This window comes from Stenella coeruleoalba, assembly GCF_951394435.1.
Source record: "Stenella coeruleoalba genome assembly, chromosome: 10".
NCBI lineage: Eukaryota > Metazoa > Chordata > Mammalia > Artiodactyla > Delphinidae > Stenella > Stenella coeruleoalba.
This window is the reverse complement of record NC_137156.1, coordinates 39,576,575-39,593,525: the sequence shown is the minus strand read 5'-3', so window position 1 is coordinate 39,593,525 and position 16,951 is coordinate 39,576,575. Positions and strand designations below refer to the sequence as shown.

The window sequence follows — 16,951 nt, the reverse complement described above, 5'->3', positions numbered from 1 at the left end:
CACCCCCTGCACTGGAAGCGCAAAGTCTTAACCACTGGACCACCAGGGAAGTCCCAGCCTGGCCTAACTTAACCTATTTACCCCCTATTTCCCACTGCAGCAGTGCAGTGAAGATAACATATAAAGTACAAATGCTACGCAGTTTTTCTTTTTCATGCTCATCTCTTCCCCACTGTATCTACCTACTTCTGGGATTTCTTCCATCTGACAGTTCCTTCGGCATACAGAATACAGAAACGGTAGAAGATGCAGGAAGGGTCCAAATGTAACTAGAGTTATGTATTTTATTTGAGCCTCATCTCTTTAGAGAAAGGGGAACACAGATGAGAGGAATAAGTTAGAGATGGTCTTAAAAAAAAAAAAAGCACAGAGGTGAGGGGTGTGAAGAAGGAAATCCTTCAGTGGAACATCTGCTGAAGGTGAAACGAAGTGAACCTGGATAAGGAATTCAGAGATAATTCTTGGTGTTTAGTATTGTGATCTGGGAGTGTGATCCCAGCGCTGAGGAAGGAGGAAGGCCAACAGATGGAGGAGTTCCAAAGCAAGTACTGCTAGTTTGTAACTAGCCTGCATCTCCAGACCAAGTGGCCCCATTTGGGTGGGGAGGATTTGCTGAGGGAATCTGACCCCTTATTCCTAGCTCATCTACAAGGTATCCTCACTGGCGTTGCTCTGGGATGTAAGTGAATTCATAAGCTGATGCCTACTCTCTACTGACTGTGTCCTAGGCTGAGTCTGAGGTGGGGACTGGGGAGTTATAAACTGATACAGAGGCTAGTACTGCTGCTGAGAGCTTGGCCTGGATGTGGACTCAGGCTTGGTCTCTGTCTCTGGATCCAGCTCAGATTCAGGCTCCAGCTCTGACTCAGGCTCCATCTCGTGATCCAGGTCTAGGTCTGGATCTAGCCCAGTCTCTTGTTCTGACTCCTGCATGGGATACAGATCAAAGTCTAGCTCTGATTCCTCCTCTGTTATTGGGTCCTGGAGTATGAAGGCTGGACTTTTACTTCTGGGGGCTTCTATAAGACGGCTACTCATTTTATGTTTTGATTCTTCTTTCTGAAATACACACAATTAGATGGGTTAAAACTTCCCAATTAGATTTAATTTTTGAACAGTCAAGGAATTTCAGAATACAGTAGGACTTAAGGTACCAGAAAGCATGGGTTCCTGGCAAAGTAGAAAATATTTCTGGCCTAAATTTGCTTTTCATCTTCTTTGCACCCTCTGGTTCCTCAGTTACTTACCATGCTTCAGGCTCAATCAATCCATAACTTCCAATTTCTCTAGTTTTTGTAGCCAGCCTGGATTTCATGGTCAACCATTTAAATAACAATGGTCTGGTCAGCATTCCTGGACATATTGTCTTCTTGATTTTACTTGTCTTTCCAACCCCCTAATGTAATCCTCAGCAGGCCCTTCATGACCTGGCCTCCTGCTATCTTCTTTAGCTTTATCTCTGTCTATAGTCCCCACCTTTTGCTCTAGCCATAGAGTTAGACTGGCAGATCTTTACGTCTGCTAGTTCATCAGTTTTATTATCCATCCCAAGGATGGTGGTGGGGGGGGATTCTAAAGGGATAGCTAAGGGAGATATTTAAAATATTTATTAATTGGTATGGCACTGGTACTAACCAAGCCTGCTGTAAAAAGATCCTTGAGTCCTCTGCTGGGTTGGGTAACCGCTCTTCAGTTGGGAAAGGATCCTGAATGACACCCAGATGCCATGGCAGTGTGGGAACCTGGGACTCAGGTTTATTGCTATTTACCAACTGGTAAGGGAACCTTTCAACATTTCAAATTCTGGGACAGCCACACTCAAAAACCTTTCCTGGACGTTGCTCATCTCTATCTGATTAGGTGTCTCCTCCCACCTCACCACCATACCACTCCCCACCCCGATGCTTCACATCATCCAACCTTGTCTGTTTCTGAGTAGGCTCCTTGTATCACTGTCTCCAATTCATCCACATTTAACTCGGAGGACTCTGGCAACCTCCTTGACAAAGCAAATAGCACAGCATCATGGAGGGTGAGGAACAGCTGGGCCTTGGTGATGCCAGTGTCAAAGAAATCATTCTTCTCAAGTGCCCTGATCACAGAAGCTACAAACCAAACCGGGAACACACACAGGGTCAGACATCTGGGGAGGAGAGGATCCAGGATACAAAACACAGCCCTCTTCATAAGATGAAAGATACTCACAGTGACACCCTGCAATGAGCACCAAGATGTTTGCGTTTTGGAAAGCACTGAACATCTGTGGGGAGAGAGTAAGCCAGTTTTAGAGATCTTCACGCTCAGTAGAGGAAAGGGCCTTTTAATTAGCTGAGTTTTAAAACTGCTTTGGTCATTCACTTGTCTGGGGTATATGTACCTTTGCATCCCCACCCCATTCAGCTCTGTAAACATTTGATGAGTGAACTGCTTTATGCCAGGAAATGCCTAAAGTGCCAGAATACAAAAGAGAATCAGATGGTCTTGGGTGGGGAGTGAGAGGGAGGGTTGCCCATAGCCTTAAGTGGGGAAACAGTTCACATAAAGAGATAAATGTTCACATGAGGACAGTGCTAGGATAGACACAGGCACAGGTGTGATGGGGACACACTGGACGGGCCTCATGAACAATTATACCTTGGTATTATTGCTTAGTGTTTGCACGTGACCTCCTTCTCTCTGGAGTCCACTAAGCAGAGGTGGCAAAATGTGGCCCAGAGATGGTCAAGTGATACAGTTGGGAAAGGTATTCAGGAACCCTGAGGATCATATTCAGTGCTGCTCTGCAGACTTGTATTTGAATTTAGTAAAACATCAGACACTGACCCCAAGTATATACCTCAGCCCATATATATATATATATATATATATATATATATATATATATATATATATATATATATATATGCTCTGGAGCTATAAATCTTAACGTTCAATTCAAAAGAAGTCACCATTCACCTTAATACTCTAAGACTCAACAGGTTCCAAACCTGGGCACTAAGTTGGAGTGTCAAAAGAAACAAAACAGACAGACTCTACTTCTTTCACTACCAAGGGGAAACAAGAAAGTCATTCTTGATCATACAGTAAATCATAACGTTATTTGGTAAAGAGCCACTATAGACACACTCTAAATGACAAGCAATGGGAGATTGAAATATCGTGAATTAAGAAGAAGCTTAAATGGAGTGGTTGTCTCTAATAAGAACAACTACTGGGATTTTTCTTAGTGGGTTCAAGTTTTCAATTATAAAGTAAACAAAACATAATGACTTCCTCCAACAAGGCGGGATACAACAAAGCAAACAGCACGGCGTCGTGGAGGGTGAGGAACAGCTGGGCCTTGGTGATGCCGGTGTCAAAGAAATCATTCTTCTCAAATGCTTTGGCCACAGAAGCTACAAACCAAACCCGAACACACACAGAGCCAGACACCTGGGGGGAAACCTGCCTTTTTAAAGTGTGAGGGTGTACCGTGGATCTCTGAAGCCTGCAAAGTTAAGGTGCCGGACATTGCCTCAATGATGGGGCTGGAGCAGAAAGTCATCAACGTAGGCCAGGTTGATGGAAGGGTTATGCCACGGACCAGAACATATGGTGCCTCCAAAAAATGGAAGACGAGAGGAGAGAGGAAAGGATGGCCCAATTATACTACAGAACAGGGGGAAGAGTGATATAATGTCAGAGGCTTTAAGTTCCAGTGCCGGGCAGGCCCCTTCCTAGCTGCGAGCACAGGACTCTTAGGGGGAAATATGGCTTGTCTCTCGGGGCTGTTGTGAGAACTAAACGAGATAGTGTATATAAATGTGCTCAACTCAGTCTGGCATGTAAGAGGCATTCGATAGTGTAGTCAATGAAATCTAAAACCACAGCTACAGTGTAAGACTGGGAGAAGAGAACACAGCCCAGTAGTACAACCTAAGATGGAAAAGTCCCAAAGATAAGACATTATCAAGTATATTTGAGCCTGCAAATGGAGAGGGGGTGGGGTGTTGGTGGGGAGAGGGTCTCATGGATGGGAAAGACCTTAATGTAAATCTCTTCTAAGCCTCTCATTTTATAGATGAGGAAACGAAGTGCAATTTATTAAGTTACCTCGGGTCTGATGGACAGTGAGTGGTAGTAAAGCCAGGACAAAGCACACATCCACAGACCACCAATCAGAGTTCTTTCTGCTATGACAAGCTTCCTATTGCCTTAGATCAAAGAGGAGCTGGACTCACTTAAGACAGAATCATCTTCACTTAGGAATAAGACATAGGATAAAATATTTATAAATATTTTGTTAAAATGGAATCTGAGGATACAAGAAGGAAAGTCAGCCAAAGGAGCATATCTCAAAAAAAGGTGGGGGGGTGGGGGACGGACAGTGGTTAAGAATCACCTGCCAATGCAGGGGACATGGGTTCAAGCCCTGGTCCGGGAAGATCCCACATGCCACTGAGCAACTAAGGCCGTGTGCCATAACTACTGGGCCTGTGCTCTAGAGCCTGTGCCACAACTACTGAAGCCCGCGTGCCTAGAGCCCGTCCGCAACAAGAGAAGCCACTGCAATGAGAAGCCCACGCACCACAACGAAGAGTAGCCCCTGCTCACCGCAGCTAGAGAAAGCCCGCACGCAGCAACAAAGACCCAACACCATCAAAAATAAATTAATTAAATAAATTAAAAAAAAAATGTGGGTGCAGTTAGAGCCAGGAAGCGAGTGGGTTCAGGATGTGTAAACCTGAGCCATCGCCAACAGGAGCAAGAATGAGATAGAGGACTAAAAACTGAGATAAGCTGGCTTGAAAAAAAAGACACTGAGACATTAAATATGTCTTTAATGTCTCATACTTATGAGACATTAAACAATAAAGCCAATATGGTTAGTTGTGCACCTAAACTTCCATATTGTACAAGAAGGAGAGAAATGAAATCTGTCTGAGAAACCAGAAAGTGGGAGAGAAGCCAGGACTCAGGGAACATAGCTTTGAAGGAAAAATCTTTCCTGCCCTTTTCACCCAAAGATGCAGGCAATGAAGAAGGAACTGGGGAAGATCCTTACAGGTACCGGACCGGGCGGCCCCATGCTTGGGGTGTCATTTCATCACAACTTCTTCAAACCTGAGTGCCTTTTAGAGCAGCTGAATAGTGGAGAATTCCTTGTGAACTTTCTTCTGTAGCATTTGAACCTATTCCTTGACATTTTTTGTAGCTAACTCCCAGGATACGCTGGGAGTTGCTGGGTGTGGCACAGATTGCTGTTTCAATGGTGTTAAGAGTTTCTTATCTTTCAGTCCTTGAGAAATAATATGCCATGGTTAGGGAACCAACCCTAGTTTAGTAAATCAGAGTTGCTTCATTTTCTTTTTATTCTGGTTGACCTTAAACTGTCTTTGGTGCTCAAGTTCCTAGTGGCCTAGGAGTCACAGAGCAGCTAACCAGTGACTAACAGGATTCAATCAGGATCAGGGCTGGGATGGTGGTGGTAGGAGGGGATCAGGGTTCTTGTGAAAACCTCCTTAGTACTTACCTGTCTTAGTACGACCAAAGCCTGTGCATCCACAAGATGTACCATGGAGAAGTCCAGGATGATGGTGTGGATGCTGGGTAGAAGAGATGAAGTCGAGTAAGGCAGGAGTGTTCTACCCCCAACCTGAGTTTCAGAAGCATCAGGGAGTGTGATCGACATGCTCCTAGAGGGGTCATCAGAAAGCCAAACTTTCTCCACCTCCTTGTAGTTTGGATTTCTCTGGGATGTGGAAGATGTTATGTACGGTACTTGGTGATCGGACATAGTCTGGCTTGTGTCCATGATTTTGAAACGTGAGCAGCGGACCAGGTTAATGGAGGACGACGAGTCGAGGTCCCCTTTACTTTCAAATCGTTCTGTGTAAACAACCTGGGATGACAGAGTTAGGGGAGGACTATGATAAGACTCAAACAAGCCTGGAAGCATTTGCAACTATGCTGTTCCTATCTACTAACTCACTTCCCTCTCTCTTGGAAAACTCCGCAGACTATGCATTATACCTTTTTTCCTTAGATATCTCACCGTCGCTTCCAGCTTGTGACTAAAACCACGTTCATCTTTCCTGATCCTCACCACTCAGAGCCACCCCTCCCAACTTCCCCACGCGCGTCAGTGACATTATCATTGTCTTAGTGAGCCAGACTTTAAATCGTCTTTGATTTATTCCTTTCCCTCATCCCTGGATTCTAATTAGTCTCCCGCACCTACTAGAACTTTGAAGTATTTCTTCCATCAGTCCCTTTTCTCAACACCTCCTTCTTTTATCAATGAAACTGTCTTCTGTCACATTTCCTTAAGGAGACAAAAGGTACTTGAGTGTGGCTGTCTTTACCTTTCACTCCTTTCATGCTCCTAATAGGCCTATGTCGCTTAAGGACAGGACCAAGCACCGGGAATACAATGGCATGAAAGATGTGAATGCTGACTCTGCAGTCACAGGGACCAGATTCTACCTGGGGAGAGGGCACGTGTCCATTTAAAGGATGAATAACAACCTAAATGGACAAGAACTGTAAGGCATGTGGGAAAATGAAGAGTTCATTTGCTAGAGTGGTATACTTTGGGGTGATGTTTCTTTAAGAAAAATCTGTTGTTCTAATAATGTTGCTTGTGAACAACAAGCAACATTGTTGCTTGTTGCTTTTCTATTTAAAAATAGAAAAAAAAAGTAAAGATTAAAACTAACAAGGTAGTATATATTGTATTGCTAAAAAAAAAAGTGGTGTGGACAAATGATAATATTACAGTTCAAAGGAGAGAGGTGCTCCCCAAGCCTTGACAGTCACTGAGGTCAGGCCTTTGGGGGACAGCTGAGCACTGGCTCAGTGTTGGGGAGATACAAGGTCCTTCAGGCAGAAGAAACCTCTGAGAGCCTCCGCTTTCTCTCTGTCTACTCTATACTCTTTCAAGAGCTTTCACAATCCACTCCCGCCGGGTCTGCCTGAACTTACTGCCCAGGCCAAGCCTCTTACTCTGAGGATCCCATGCTTATTTCTACCTCAGTGTCTTTGTCCAAGCCTATTCATGGACTGGGAGTCCTTCTTTTTCCTACCTGACGTAAATCCAAATTTCTCTCTCCTGCCCAGCTTAAGTCCATTACTACCGTGAAGTTTCCCTGCCTTTTTGAGTTCATGCCAATCTCTTTAACTGAAGTCTTAGAGTGGTTAGAATATAAACACACGATTTAGAACATAACAATACTGCATGGTATGGTTTACCATCTTATTTCATCAGTTTTAAGATGCACCATTACTTTTTGTACTGTCAAGAAACAAACAAAACACTGCAAATTAAACTATAATAATGCCATCAATTGTACAATGCATCTAAATTTCAGAGATGTGAAAAAAATGTATATTTTTGGATGGATAAATACAATAATAGCCTTAAATGTCACATTAATAGAGAGCTGTTTCCCCAGTTTGATTTTTCTTTTTTTTGGCCGCACTGCACAGCTTGTGGGATCTTAGTTCCCTGACCAGGGATTGAACCCAGGCCCACAGCAGTGAAAGCACCAAGTCTTAACCACTGGACTGCCAGAAAATCCTCCCCAGTTTGAATTAAAATTCCATAAATTGCTTCAAAATAATCCTGTGATTTTGAGGGGCTGTAAGTGGGTAGGGATATAGATGAAATAAGATTGAATACGAGGTGATAAATCTTAAAGTAGATGGTGAGTACATAGAGGCTCATTATACTTGTCTCTACTCTTGTATATGTTCAAATTTTTCCATGAAAAAATTAAAAAAAAAAAAGAACAACCTGGATGAACCTTGAGGATATTATGCTATGTGAAATAAGCCAATTGCAAAAAGACAAATACTGTATGATTCCACTTATATGAGGCATCTGGAAGAGTCAAAGTCACAGAAACAGAAAGTATAATAGTGGTTGCCGGGGGCTGGGAGGAGGAAGAAATGGGGAGTTGTTTAATGGGTCAGAGTTCCAGTTTTGCGAGATAAAAAAGTTCTGGAGGTAGATGGTCGTAATGATTGCACGACAATGTGAATATATTTAACACTATTGAACTGTACACTTAAAAATGGTTAAGATGATAGATTTTATGTTATGCATTTTATACCACAATTAAAGAGAAAAAGAAAAAAGAACTACCTGGAGACAGAGGCCCCTAAAAATTTATTTTCCTTTTTCATAGTGTCATAGTTCTGGGCACACAGTATGAGATCAATAAATACTACATCATATTATACTCTAAAATGTATTTTCTGATGTCCTGTAAATACTCTCTACAATATTCAGTGCAGTGTGGATACAAAATAAAAATTAGAGATAGTGTTAGTTCTAGTAGTAGAGCAGTCCTCTTGGCAGGGAAGTTGGTATTTTCCAGGAGCTCAGTAGAGCCTATGCTCCATTCGAGTGTATGGCAATGAGAGTGAGTGCTTGGTATTGTAGGTGATGAGGGGGATGGGAGGTGTTCTTGTGTGTGTGTGTGTGTAGATAGAGCTGCTCCTCCAGGGTGTTTGTGTGGATGAAAGGCCTTGAAGCTGGAAATGAACAGCCCTGCCCTGGGGAAAGGGAATATTTAGACCAAATCTGAGTTGGAAATTAATGAGCGCTACAACTCATCTGCTAAAATAATCTTCAGACGCTGTAAAATCCCCATGTCTGCTTATCTGCCCTCCACCCCACATCATCATTTCCCGGGTCACAGGCAGACATCAGGAGACTCTGACAGATCCTTGGGAACCCCAGCCACCTTGACCCTGCCTGCCTTTGACCCTGCTGCAGTTAGAAAACAATCTTTAAGTCACTTGTTTTCAGAAATAGATAGCCAGGGAGCTAAGATAAAAGTCAAGGAAACAGGGACAACCAGGGAACTACTGACAACGTCAACAGGCAGACTGTACTCTGTGCTCAGGTAAGTTGCTGGCCATTGAGAAGGGAATCAGGAGTCAGGACATCTCCCCCTGCCTCCTACTTTCAGGGCAAGATCTGAACCTGAAAGGGAACCCGTGTCTCCATTTCTGAGTAGAAATCTTTGATTTCCAATTACTCATGGTTCGTCTAAGAGTTAAAATCCCTGAGGGGGTTTAGATTTTCTTTTCTTTTCTTTCTTTTTTTTTTTTTTAAAACTACTAGTGCACTTCTTTTTTATAAAATGTGGAGAAAAATGCAGAAAAGAAGACGTGTTTCTAACCCTGGGCGGTGGCTCTGGTTCATCACAGTTGCAGAAACACCAACAAAGCTTTCCTTGCTGGGGGCCATCTTCATTTTGATTAAACAGGCTGTAAATTTCTTCTTCTGTAAGAGGCACCTTTACCATTTCAACCTGAAAGACATATGAGGGGGTCTCATACGGATGGTGAGTGGGGGAGGGGAGAATACTCGGGGAAGGGGAGGGGAGCAGGTAGAGAGAGGCTGGGGAGGAAAGCCTTCACCCCCTCTAACAGCTTGCGCTTTAGGTAGTGAACATTGACAAATGTAATGGAGTTGCAGCACTGGAAGATCTTCACCCCTGGAATGTTTGTAACCTGCAAGACAAATAAATATAAACTTGAGGGAAATATTTCAGCTCTTTTATGGACTAAGAAAAAATAATCCTTAGAACCTCCTGGAGAATCTGTATTCTTTATAAGAAGCAAGATCTAGCAAATTCCTTCCTCCCATTTTCATCATGTGCTTTTCCTGCTTTCTTCTTTTCCCCTCCATTTCCTCACACCTCTCTTTTCCTTGGCCTTCCTCCCCCAAAGTACATTTTAAAATTATCCTTAACTGGCTGCATCTCTTTCCCCACCTTTGTAAATGCATATCTGCAGTGCAGCAGACAGGAGCAAAGGGGTTTTGTAGAAAAACTAGGCAGCAGGCCTGGTCCACCCCATCCTTTGGGCAAAGGAGTGGGACTGATCTGGATTCTTACCTCCTGATAGTCATGGAAGCTTCTATAAATATTGGTGTTAGGGATCTGACCCAGGAGGAGAATCTTAGTTCTGAAAGTAAATGCATTTGCCTTTAGGTCACAGTTGCCTTACCTTGCCATGGCCCACCTCCTATTACCTGAGACAAAGTACCTGTGTGACTGAACAGTGATGATGAAGAAGGTAAAAGCTACTGAAACAAGTAATCCCATGTCCAGTCCCAGTAAAATTGCAGATATGAACGTCACCATCCAAATGAGCTTATGGAAAAGAGGAAGAAGGGAAAAGGAAGACCGTGATAACAAGCAGAATTGAGAAAATCACAAGTCCTCTTTCTCAACTCACCTTTACCCTTTCTCTCCCAACACCTAGGATTTAGAGAACAAATTCCACAGCCATATGAACTGATACCATCACAAATGATTGGGTCCCAGGGCTACCTAGCAATTCTTTTATGCATCCTTGGTCACTTCTCTCTTTAATTCTCTCTTAAAACTTCAGTTTCCTCATGTGAAAAACAGGAATAATAGTATCTGATTTATAGAATTTATTGAGATTAGAAATATTATTTGTAAAGCAACCCAGAACACTCACCAAATTAGTGGTTGCTATTTTAAGAGCTATGATAGTTATTGGGAATCTATTCAAGCTCCTATCCCACCACCTTCTCCATCACTCTCAGCAGGTGATGTTGACTTTATTTTCACAAAGAAGATAGGCTGAGGGGGGAGGGATAAATTGGAAGACTGGGATTGACATATACACACTACTATATACAAAATAGATAACTAATAAGAACCTGCTGTAGCACAGGGAACTCTACTCAATACTCTGTAATGGCCTATACGGGAGAAGAATCTTAAAAAGAGTGGATATATGTATAACTGATTCACTTTGCTGTATACATGAAACTAACACAACATTGTAAATCAATAATACTCTAATAAAAATTAAAAAAAGAAGATAGGCTGAAACTCCCTTAAGTATTTACTTCCCCCTCCACCTGCCACTTGTTAGTATCTGCACTCAACCTTCCCCCGTTCTCTCCAGGTCTCTTGGAAGGGCTATCCCTCCTCCTAAGACTAGAAGCTCTACCTGTGCACTGGACCACATTCCCCTCTTAACTTTTCAGGGACCTGCATTCCAAAATGATCCCTCTTCCCATCTCTTTGCCTCTTCTGGGTGCTTCTCCTCTCATTGTATCATATCCCCCATCTTTTATTTCTTGCTGTCTCCCCTTTATGTCCTCTAGTTTTGTGCTCTAGAGAGAAGGAGAGTGCTCCATCAGTTACTCTTCCTGGAAAGACACGTCCTTCTCTTGTTAGAATTTGTGTCTCCCATCCTGGAATGTATTTCTATTAACTGGATTAAAAGTCATTCAAATACGTGATGTATGATAAACCCTTTTTACTAGATCTGTATGTAACTGTAGCTACTTAATTAATTGCATTTTATTTAACTTTGCATAGTTGGAACGGGTATTTCCATGCACCAATAACCTTGACTCCCTGTTTAAAGCAAAAGTAGAGTACTAGGCATCAGAGAGTACTAGGCATCTGCCAGTGCCTTCCGGTTGATCTCTTTCGTTTGTTCTCTTCCCCTCTCTGCAGGCTTCCCCTCCATCCTTCCCACCCCACCCAGGACATCTACACTCACACAGTCATATTGGTTCTGCCTCCACAGATTGGGTAAGTTGTAAATGGTTTCAAGGTAGGGTAGGACATTGCTCAGAATAATACCAGCCAGCACAGCCTGTGGGGAAAAGATAAACACTACTTCATTTTCCTTTCTGGGGTAAAACTCCCAAATTTCCACAAAGGTACCACAGAGAGTTAGGCAGCCTTGCCACTCAGAGATATTATGCACTGATATTTCATAAAAATACCAGGTCCATGCTTTGACTCATTGTCTAATCAAATAAGTTTTCTCCACGTTTTTCTCTGCTCACCTCCATAATTTGTCAAACGCACAAAACAAGGCAAGGCCAGGTCACTCATTTGGCTGGTACAGCTACCACAAGTCCCTTTTATTTTTTATTTATTTTTTAAATTGGTCAACTTTATTCAAATAATTTCCAAGAACCCAGAGAGTCATCTCAACGGAACCAATTTCATAGAAATTTGCTTTGAAGGGCAGATAAGCAAAGCAAGTTGTCACATATTCTTGAGAATTTAAAAAAAATACGCAAAAATCAGAGAAGCAAGAGGGAATGCTTCAGAATAACTTGGCAATAGATTTTCAGCTTTGAGGTTTTCTAACACGAAATCACTTTTCTCTTCCATCCTGAAAGATGTGTTGTTCTTTCCACTTCTTCTCTTCCCAGGTGACCTGTAAAGAACCAGCCTCTTCCCCAGGCCTCGGGATGGCTCTGCCCACAGGTGAGAAATCCCAGGGTCCAGCCCACCGTCTGCACACCTGAGGGTCTGATAATCGGCGTCGTTTTGTGGGGACTTGATGGCCCCAGCTGGCATCGAGAGCAAAACCTGTAGATGGAGGGGCCCTAATTGTGTTTGAGCCGAGGGGACTTTTAATGCTCTGCTGGGGTGACGATGACAAGTTCAGGGGGCCCTGGGAGCCAGAGTCTGGATGGAATTTTCCTGAGAAGTCTTCTTTTTGATACCAAACTCCCACACTTGCTTTATCTGGAGATGCTCTGGTACATAAAGGCACCTGCGTCTGCTGAAGCGATTTTTGGCAATACTTTTGATGAAGCTTGTCAAATTTTTCTTTAATGTCATCGTAACAATCCCTGGCACAGGCTGGAGGTTGTACCCTGGGTACTGAAATGGCTTTGTTGAGTGATACTGACTTCCTAAATCCTCCCAGATCATTTCCTTGACAAGCAAGGTCAGAGGTCTGCTCCAAGCGGCCCGGGCCACATGTGGAGGTGGTCTTTGAAAGCGAAGGGAAGGAATCACTCTTTGGTGGGCAGCTACCCTCTCTGATAGATCCTTTGCCCAGGCTTTCAAAAGCCTCACTCAACCTCTTAGCTTTTGCTCTGCGGAGAGGGCTACTCGGCCTGTGGGCTTCTACGCCCTGGGGGCTACCAGGGCTTGCTGGACCACCTCTGTACACATCCACAGCCGAGGAGCCGGGAAGGTAAGTCAGGCAGGGCTGCTTCCTAAGATTCGAGCAATATTCCTGATGAAGCTCGTCAAATCTGATTTCCATCTCCCTATAACGATTCCCTCCCTCACCCGGCGGTACTCTGGGTCTAGAACCTATTTTTACAGGAGAAATCAACCACTTTAATGTCACGAATCTATTTTCCTGATCAAGATGATACACTGCATTGGAGTCTAAGTAAGTCAATGAAGAATGATCCTTCTGAGGCGTTCTCGGAAGCTCCTTCCAATGTGAAGCGAATGCGTGGATCTGGGGTTTGTTTACTTCAAAAAAAGCCCTTCCCAATTTTAAACCCATCTTATGGCCAGAAACATCGAGTACGTTCTCGCGATCTCTTAACACTGCCACGTCCTTCGCAGGTTCGGAGCCGGGTGGACGTCTCTCCTGGGGGCTCCTCCGAGAGCGCCTGCCTCCTCTGCAGCTCGTTCTGTCCATTCTGCTCTTACACCTGGGCCTCCGTTTGGAGCTCCAGTTCTGGTGGATGAACGTCTTGGTGGAGATGACGCAGGAGGGCCTCACACCCAGCAGGCAGCTCATGGAGTGTAGCATGCCCACATACAGATCGCTGAGTGTTGCATTGCAGACGTCCTCAGCCTCAGAGCATGCGCTGCTTGAGAAGCTGCTGCCACCGGTCCCTCCCTGTAAGGAGATGCCATCACCCCTCGGCACCAGGGCCAGGCCTGCTGAGCAAGAGTGCAAAGCATCACCCTCTCTGGGCAATGAGGTTGGCTGAAATGGGCCACCGGGGCTCTCTTCAGAGATGCCACCATAGTATCCTCGGGCAGGGCTGGCGGGTGAGGCCAATGAAGGGACCAGGGTCACACGGGTGTCCTTTCCCTCTCCGTAACTGGCACACTCCAAACACCCTTCATCCTGCAGCAGGATATCCACTTGTGTCAAGTACTTCCTCCTTAGCTCATTTTTCAATGGGCTCCAAGGCACTGCAGGCATCAAGTTACCAGCAACCACATCTTCTTGGAATAAAGTTGTATCAGTATCACTGCTTATTGAATCCTCACCTTGTGTGCAGGGCAAGGGAAGCTCGTGACCTCCAGCTGGGATTCGCATGGGTCCATCTGTCCTGTTGTCCGTCTTCACCAGGGAGCCCTGGATTTGTCCTGTATTTCTTTCCTTTATTAATCTTCCTCCCCAAATTCGCAATCCCTGGGGTGTCTCGTAGGTCAGCGTGGACATCTGCACCACCGGGGCGTCCTCGAAGGGCTGGTTGTACTTCTCTATCAGCTGCTGCATGTGCCTCTGGAAGCGGCGGCGGCTGTCCCTGAGCTTCCGCAGCAGCGCATCCTCTCCCAGGACCTCGCCGTCCATGGTGCTCGGACAGCCAAAATCCACAAGCCCCTTTTAGATTCAGGTCACTGATTACTTACCCTGACAGTGAGAGGAAGAGTACCCGCAGGTTATGATCATCTAGCCCCTTCTGCTTCCATGTTGTCACTTTGGTGTCTGAGGCAAGCCCTCAGGGAGGCTGGCACCTTTGGCCATTTTTCTTATCTTTGCCTACTTGGCCTTGCTTTGTCTAGTTTGCTTGACATAATCTATGTTACCGATGTTGCTTAGAAACCATTCTCAGAAGGGATGACAAATTAAGAGAATTTCCACTCACAGGAATGCTGAAATAGTTTCAGTTGGGCTTTTTTCAAGTCTAATCATGATGTACTACAATTATTTCAACGATGAGATACCAATTTTTGTCCATCAAATTAAATTAGCAAATTTAAAACATTGAGGACATCCCATAAAAATGGGTGTTGAGTATTGCCCTTTTGGAAAATAATTTGGCAATATATCAAGAAATGCTAATATGCTTTCACACAGAAATTTTGTTTTACTCTTAGAAATCTATCTTAAATATAGAAAAGGGTAGATGTACAAAATTGCTCACTGTTGTGTTATTTATAATAACAAAAATTCAGATAACCTAATTTAAGATGATTAAGTTATAGTATGGAGTATCATGCTACATATTAAATTAAAACAAGAATACCAGATTGTACAGTTAGATCACAATTATGCAAAGTACTACTTATAGAGAATAATATTGGTTAGACATATGCCAAAATGTTAATAGTGGTTTATTTGTGACTATGGCTTCAGAGACTGCCACCTCAGTGTGTAACCAGTCTATCTAAAAAATAGATTTTTATCTATTGTGAATTTTCCAAAGTTTTAAAAGTAAGCACGTCTCCCTTTCTAAGGGAAAGAAAGTGTCTTAAATGTAAGAAAATGAAGATGGATACTCATAGGGATGTAAAATCATCAGGGCCTCAAAGTAGAATCGAACCTACTTTAAGAAACATTTCTCATCCTTTTCCTAGCCATCCTCTCTTCTATATACTCTGCCTGGGAATTAGAACTGATCCTATCATCAGGAATGGATTGGATCCAAGCTTACTCTTATTTTCTGAGGTTACTCAGTGACCACTTGGTCTTAACAGGTCAGTAGAGGAGGGAAGAACAAAGATGAAGTCAGCAGAAATTACTTGTTTCCCATCTTCATCTTCTTTCCAGTCAAGAATCTCCCAAAATTTCCACAATTTGCAGGGAGATGTGGTAGGAAAGATAAGAAATTCAACTTCATAGGGCTTTTACCAGGTTTTTGGCTTGAGGTATGGAGTATGAAGAGGAAACAAATCTTTTCATGACATAATGTATAATAAAATTTTTACCTTTCTTTTTTTTTTTTCCGGTACGCGGGCCTCTCACTGTTGTGGCCTCTCCCCTTGCAGAGCACAGGCTCCGGACGTGCAGGCTCAGCGGCCATGGCTCATGGGCCCAGCCGCACCGCGGCGTGTGGGATCTTCCCGGATCGGGGTATGAACCCGCGTCCCCTGCATCGGCAGGCGGACTCTCAACCACTGCGCTACCAGGGAAGCCCTTACCTTTCTTAATATTAAGATAAAACGTGCTCATGTGTAAAGAAGAATTGAATTTATATATAATTTCCATCATACAAGAGATAACCATTGTTAACATTTTGGTATAGCCTATGTATTTTTTCACACAAAATTGGAACAATATTGAATATACTATTTGCATTATGGTTTTTTTAAAGTTTTTTTTGATGAGGACTATTTTTAAAAAATTTTTACTGAATTTGTTATAATATTTTATTCTGTTTTATGTTTTGGTTTTTTGGCCATGAGGCACGTGGGATCTTAGCTCTCTGACCAGGGATCGAACCCGTACCCCGGGCACTGGAAGACGAAGTCCTAACAACTGGACTGCCAGGGAAGTCCCTGTATTACGTTTTTAAAAAATTTATGTTGGTTCTGTTGCTAACTAGTTGAGATCCTAGCCAGGATGTTCCACCAATTACTCTCCTAAGGATTTTGCAACAAGCTATCCACAGTCGTTCAAAGAAGGAAGGAATCATTTGTAGTTTAATACTCATAAAGTCCCAGTGTTATAGAAATTCAGATATTCCACTGATCAGATTGTATTCACATTTTCTCACCCAGAAACATCCTAACTAGATGATATAAAAATAACATGCCATAACATGGTTGGCCAAAAGCAAGGGCTGTTCTATCCCCAACATATTTATAGTAAGGGAGGGCTTACCTACTTTTATCACTACCCTTTAGTGAATTCTGACAGATTTTTATTTGAGATTTTTAAAAATTCTGACTCTTCTAGAATGGAAAAATATCATTGTTCAAAGTAAATTAGTGAGTGGCCCTCTGAAAATAGACTCCCAAGAGTTACAGCACCAAAGGTGCTATATAAACTAAATTCTGTAGATGGCTTCTGCTGGGAATCAGAGGACAGCTTGTGTGATAAACAGAAGCTTAATCCCACCCACCATGCATATATTCCATGGCTGGTTTCCAAGGTCCCTGAATCACAAGAGCAGAAGGCAGCAACAGCCTTGAGATGGTCCTGCTCTACTGAAACCTGATATTTACCAGGTGGAATAAAC

General features: G+C 43.3%; 2 protein-coding genes across 2 annotated transcripts in view; both read right to left on the bottom strand.

Moving 5' to 3' along the window:
* Nucleotides 1-370: 370 nt before the first annotated feature.
* Nucleotides 371-16,951, bottom strand: part of SLC26A8 (solute carrier family 26 member 8) — a 72,947-nt gene continuing 56,366 nt past the window's right edge. Inside the window, exons 12-20 of the mRNA XM_079933573.1 lie at nt 11,545-11,640; nt 10,042-10,148; nt 9,891-9,960; nt 9,412-9,504; nt 9,171-9,302; nt 5,513-5,881; nt 2,206-2,260; nt 1,921-2,105; nt 371-1,059 (exon numbers count right to left, since the gene is read on the bottom strand). Of these exons, the coding sequence (XP_079789699.1) occupies nt 775-1,059; nt 1,921-2,105; nt 2,206-2,260; nt 5,513-5,881; nt 9,171-9,302; nt 9,412-9,504; nt 9,891-9,960; nt 10,042-10,148; nt 11,545-11,640 (1,392 nt within the window). The 3' untranslated portion in view covers nt 371-774. The remainder of the gene's footprint in view (nt 1,060-1,920; nt 2,106-2,205; nt 2,261-5,512; nt 5,882-9,170; nt 9,303-9,411; nt 9,505-9,890; nt 9,961-10,041; nt 10,149-11,544; nt 11,641-16,951) is intronic.
* Nucleotides 12,109-14,340, bottom strand: LOC307192566 (Holliday junction recognition protein-like; the record flags this gene model as incomplete). The annotated part of the gene is made up of 1 exon (XM_079933574.1): nt 12,109-14,340. One exon carries the CDS (start codon nt 14,338-14,340, stop codon nt 12,154-12,156), a length of 2,187 nt encoding a protein of 728 aa, XP_079789700.1. The 3' UTR covers nt 12,109-12,153.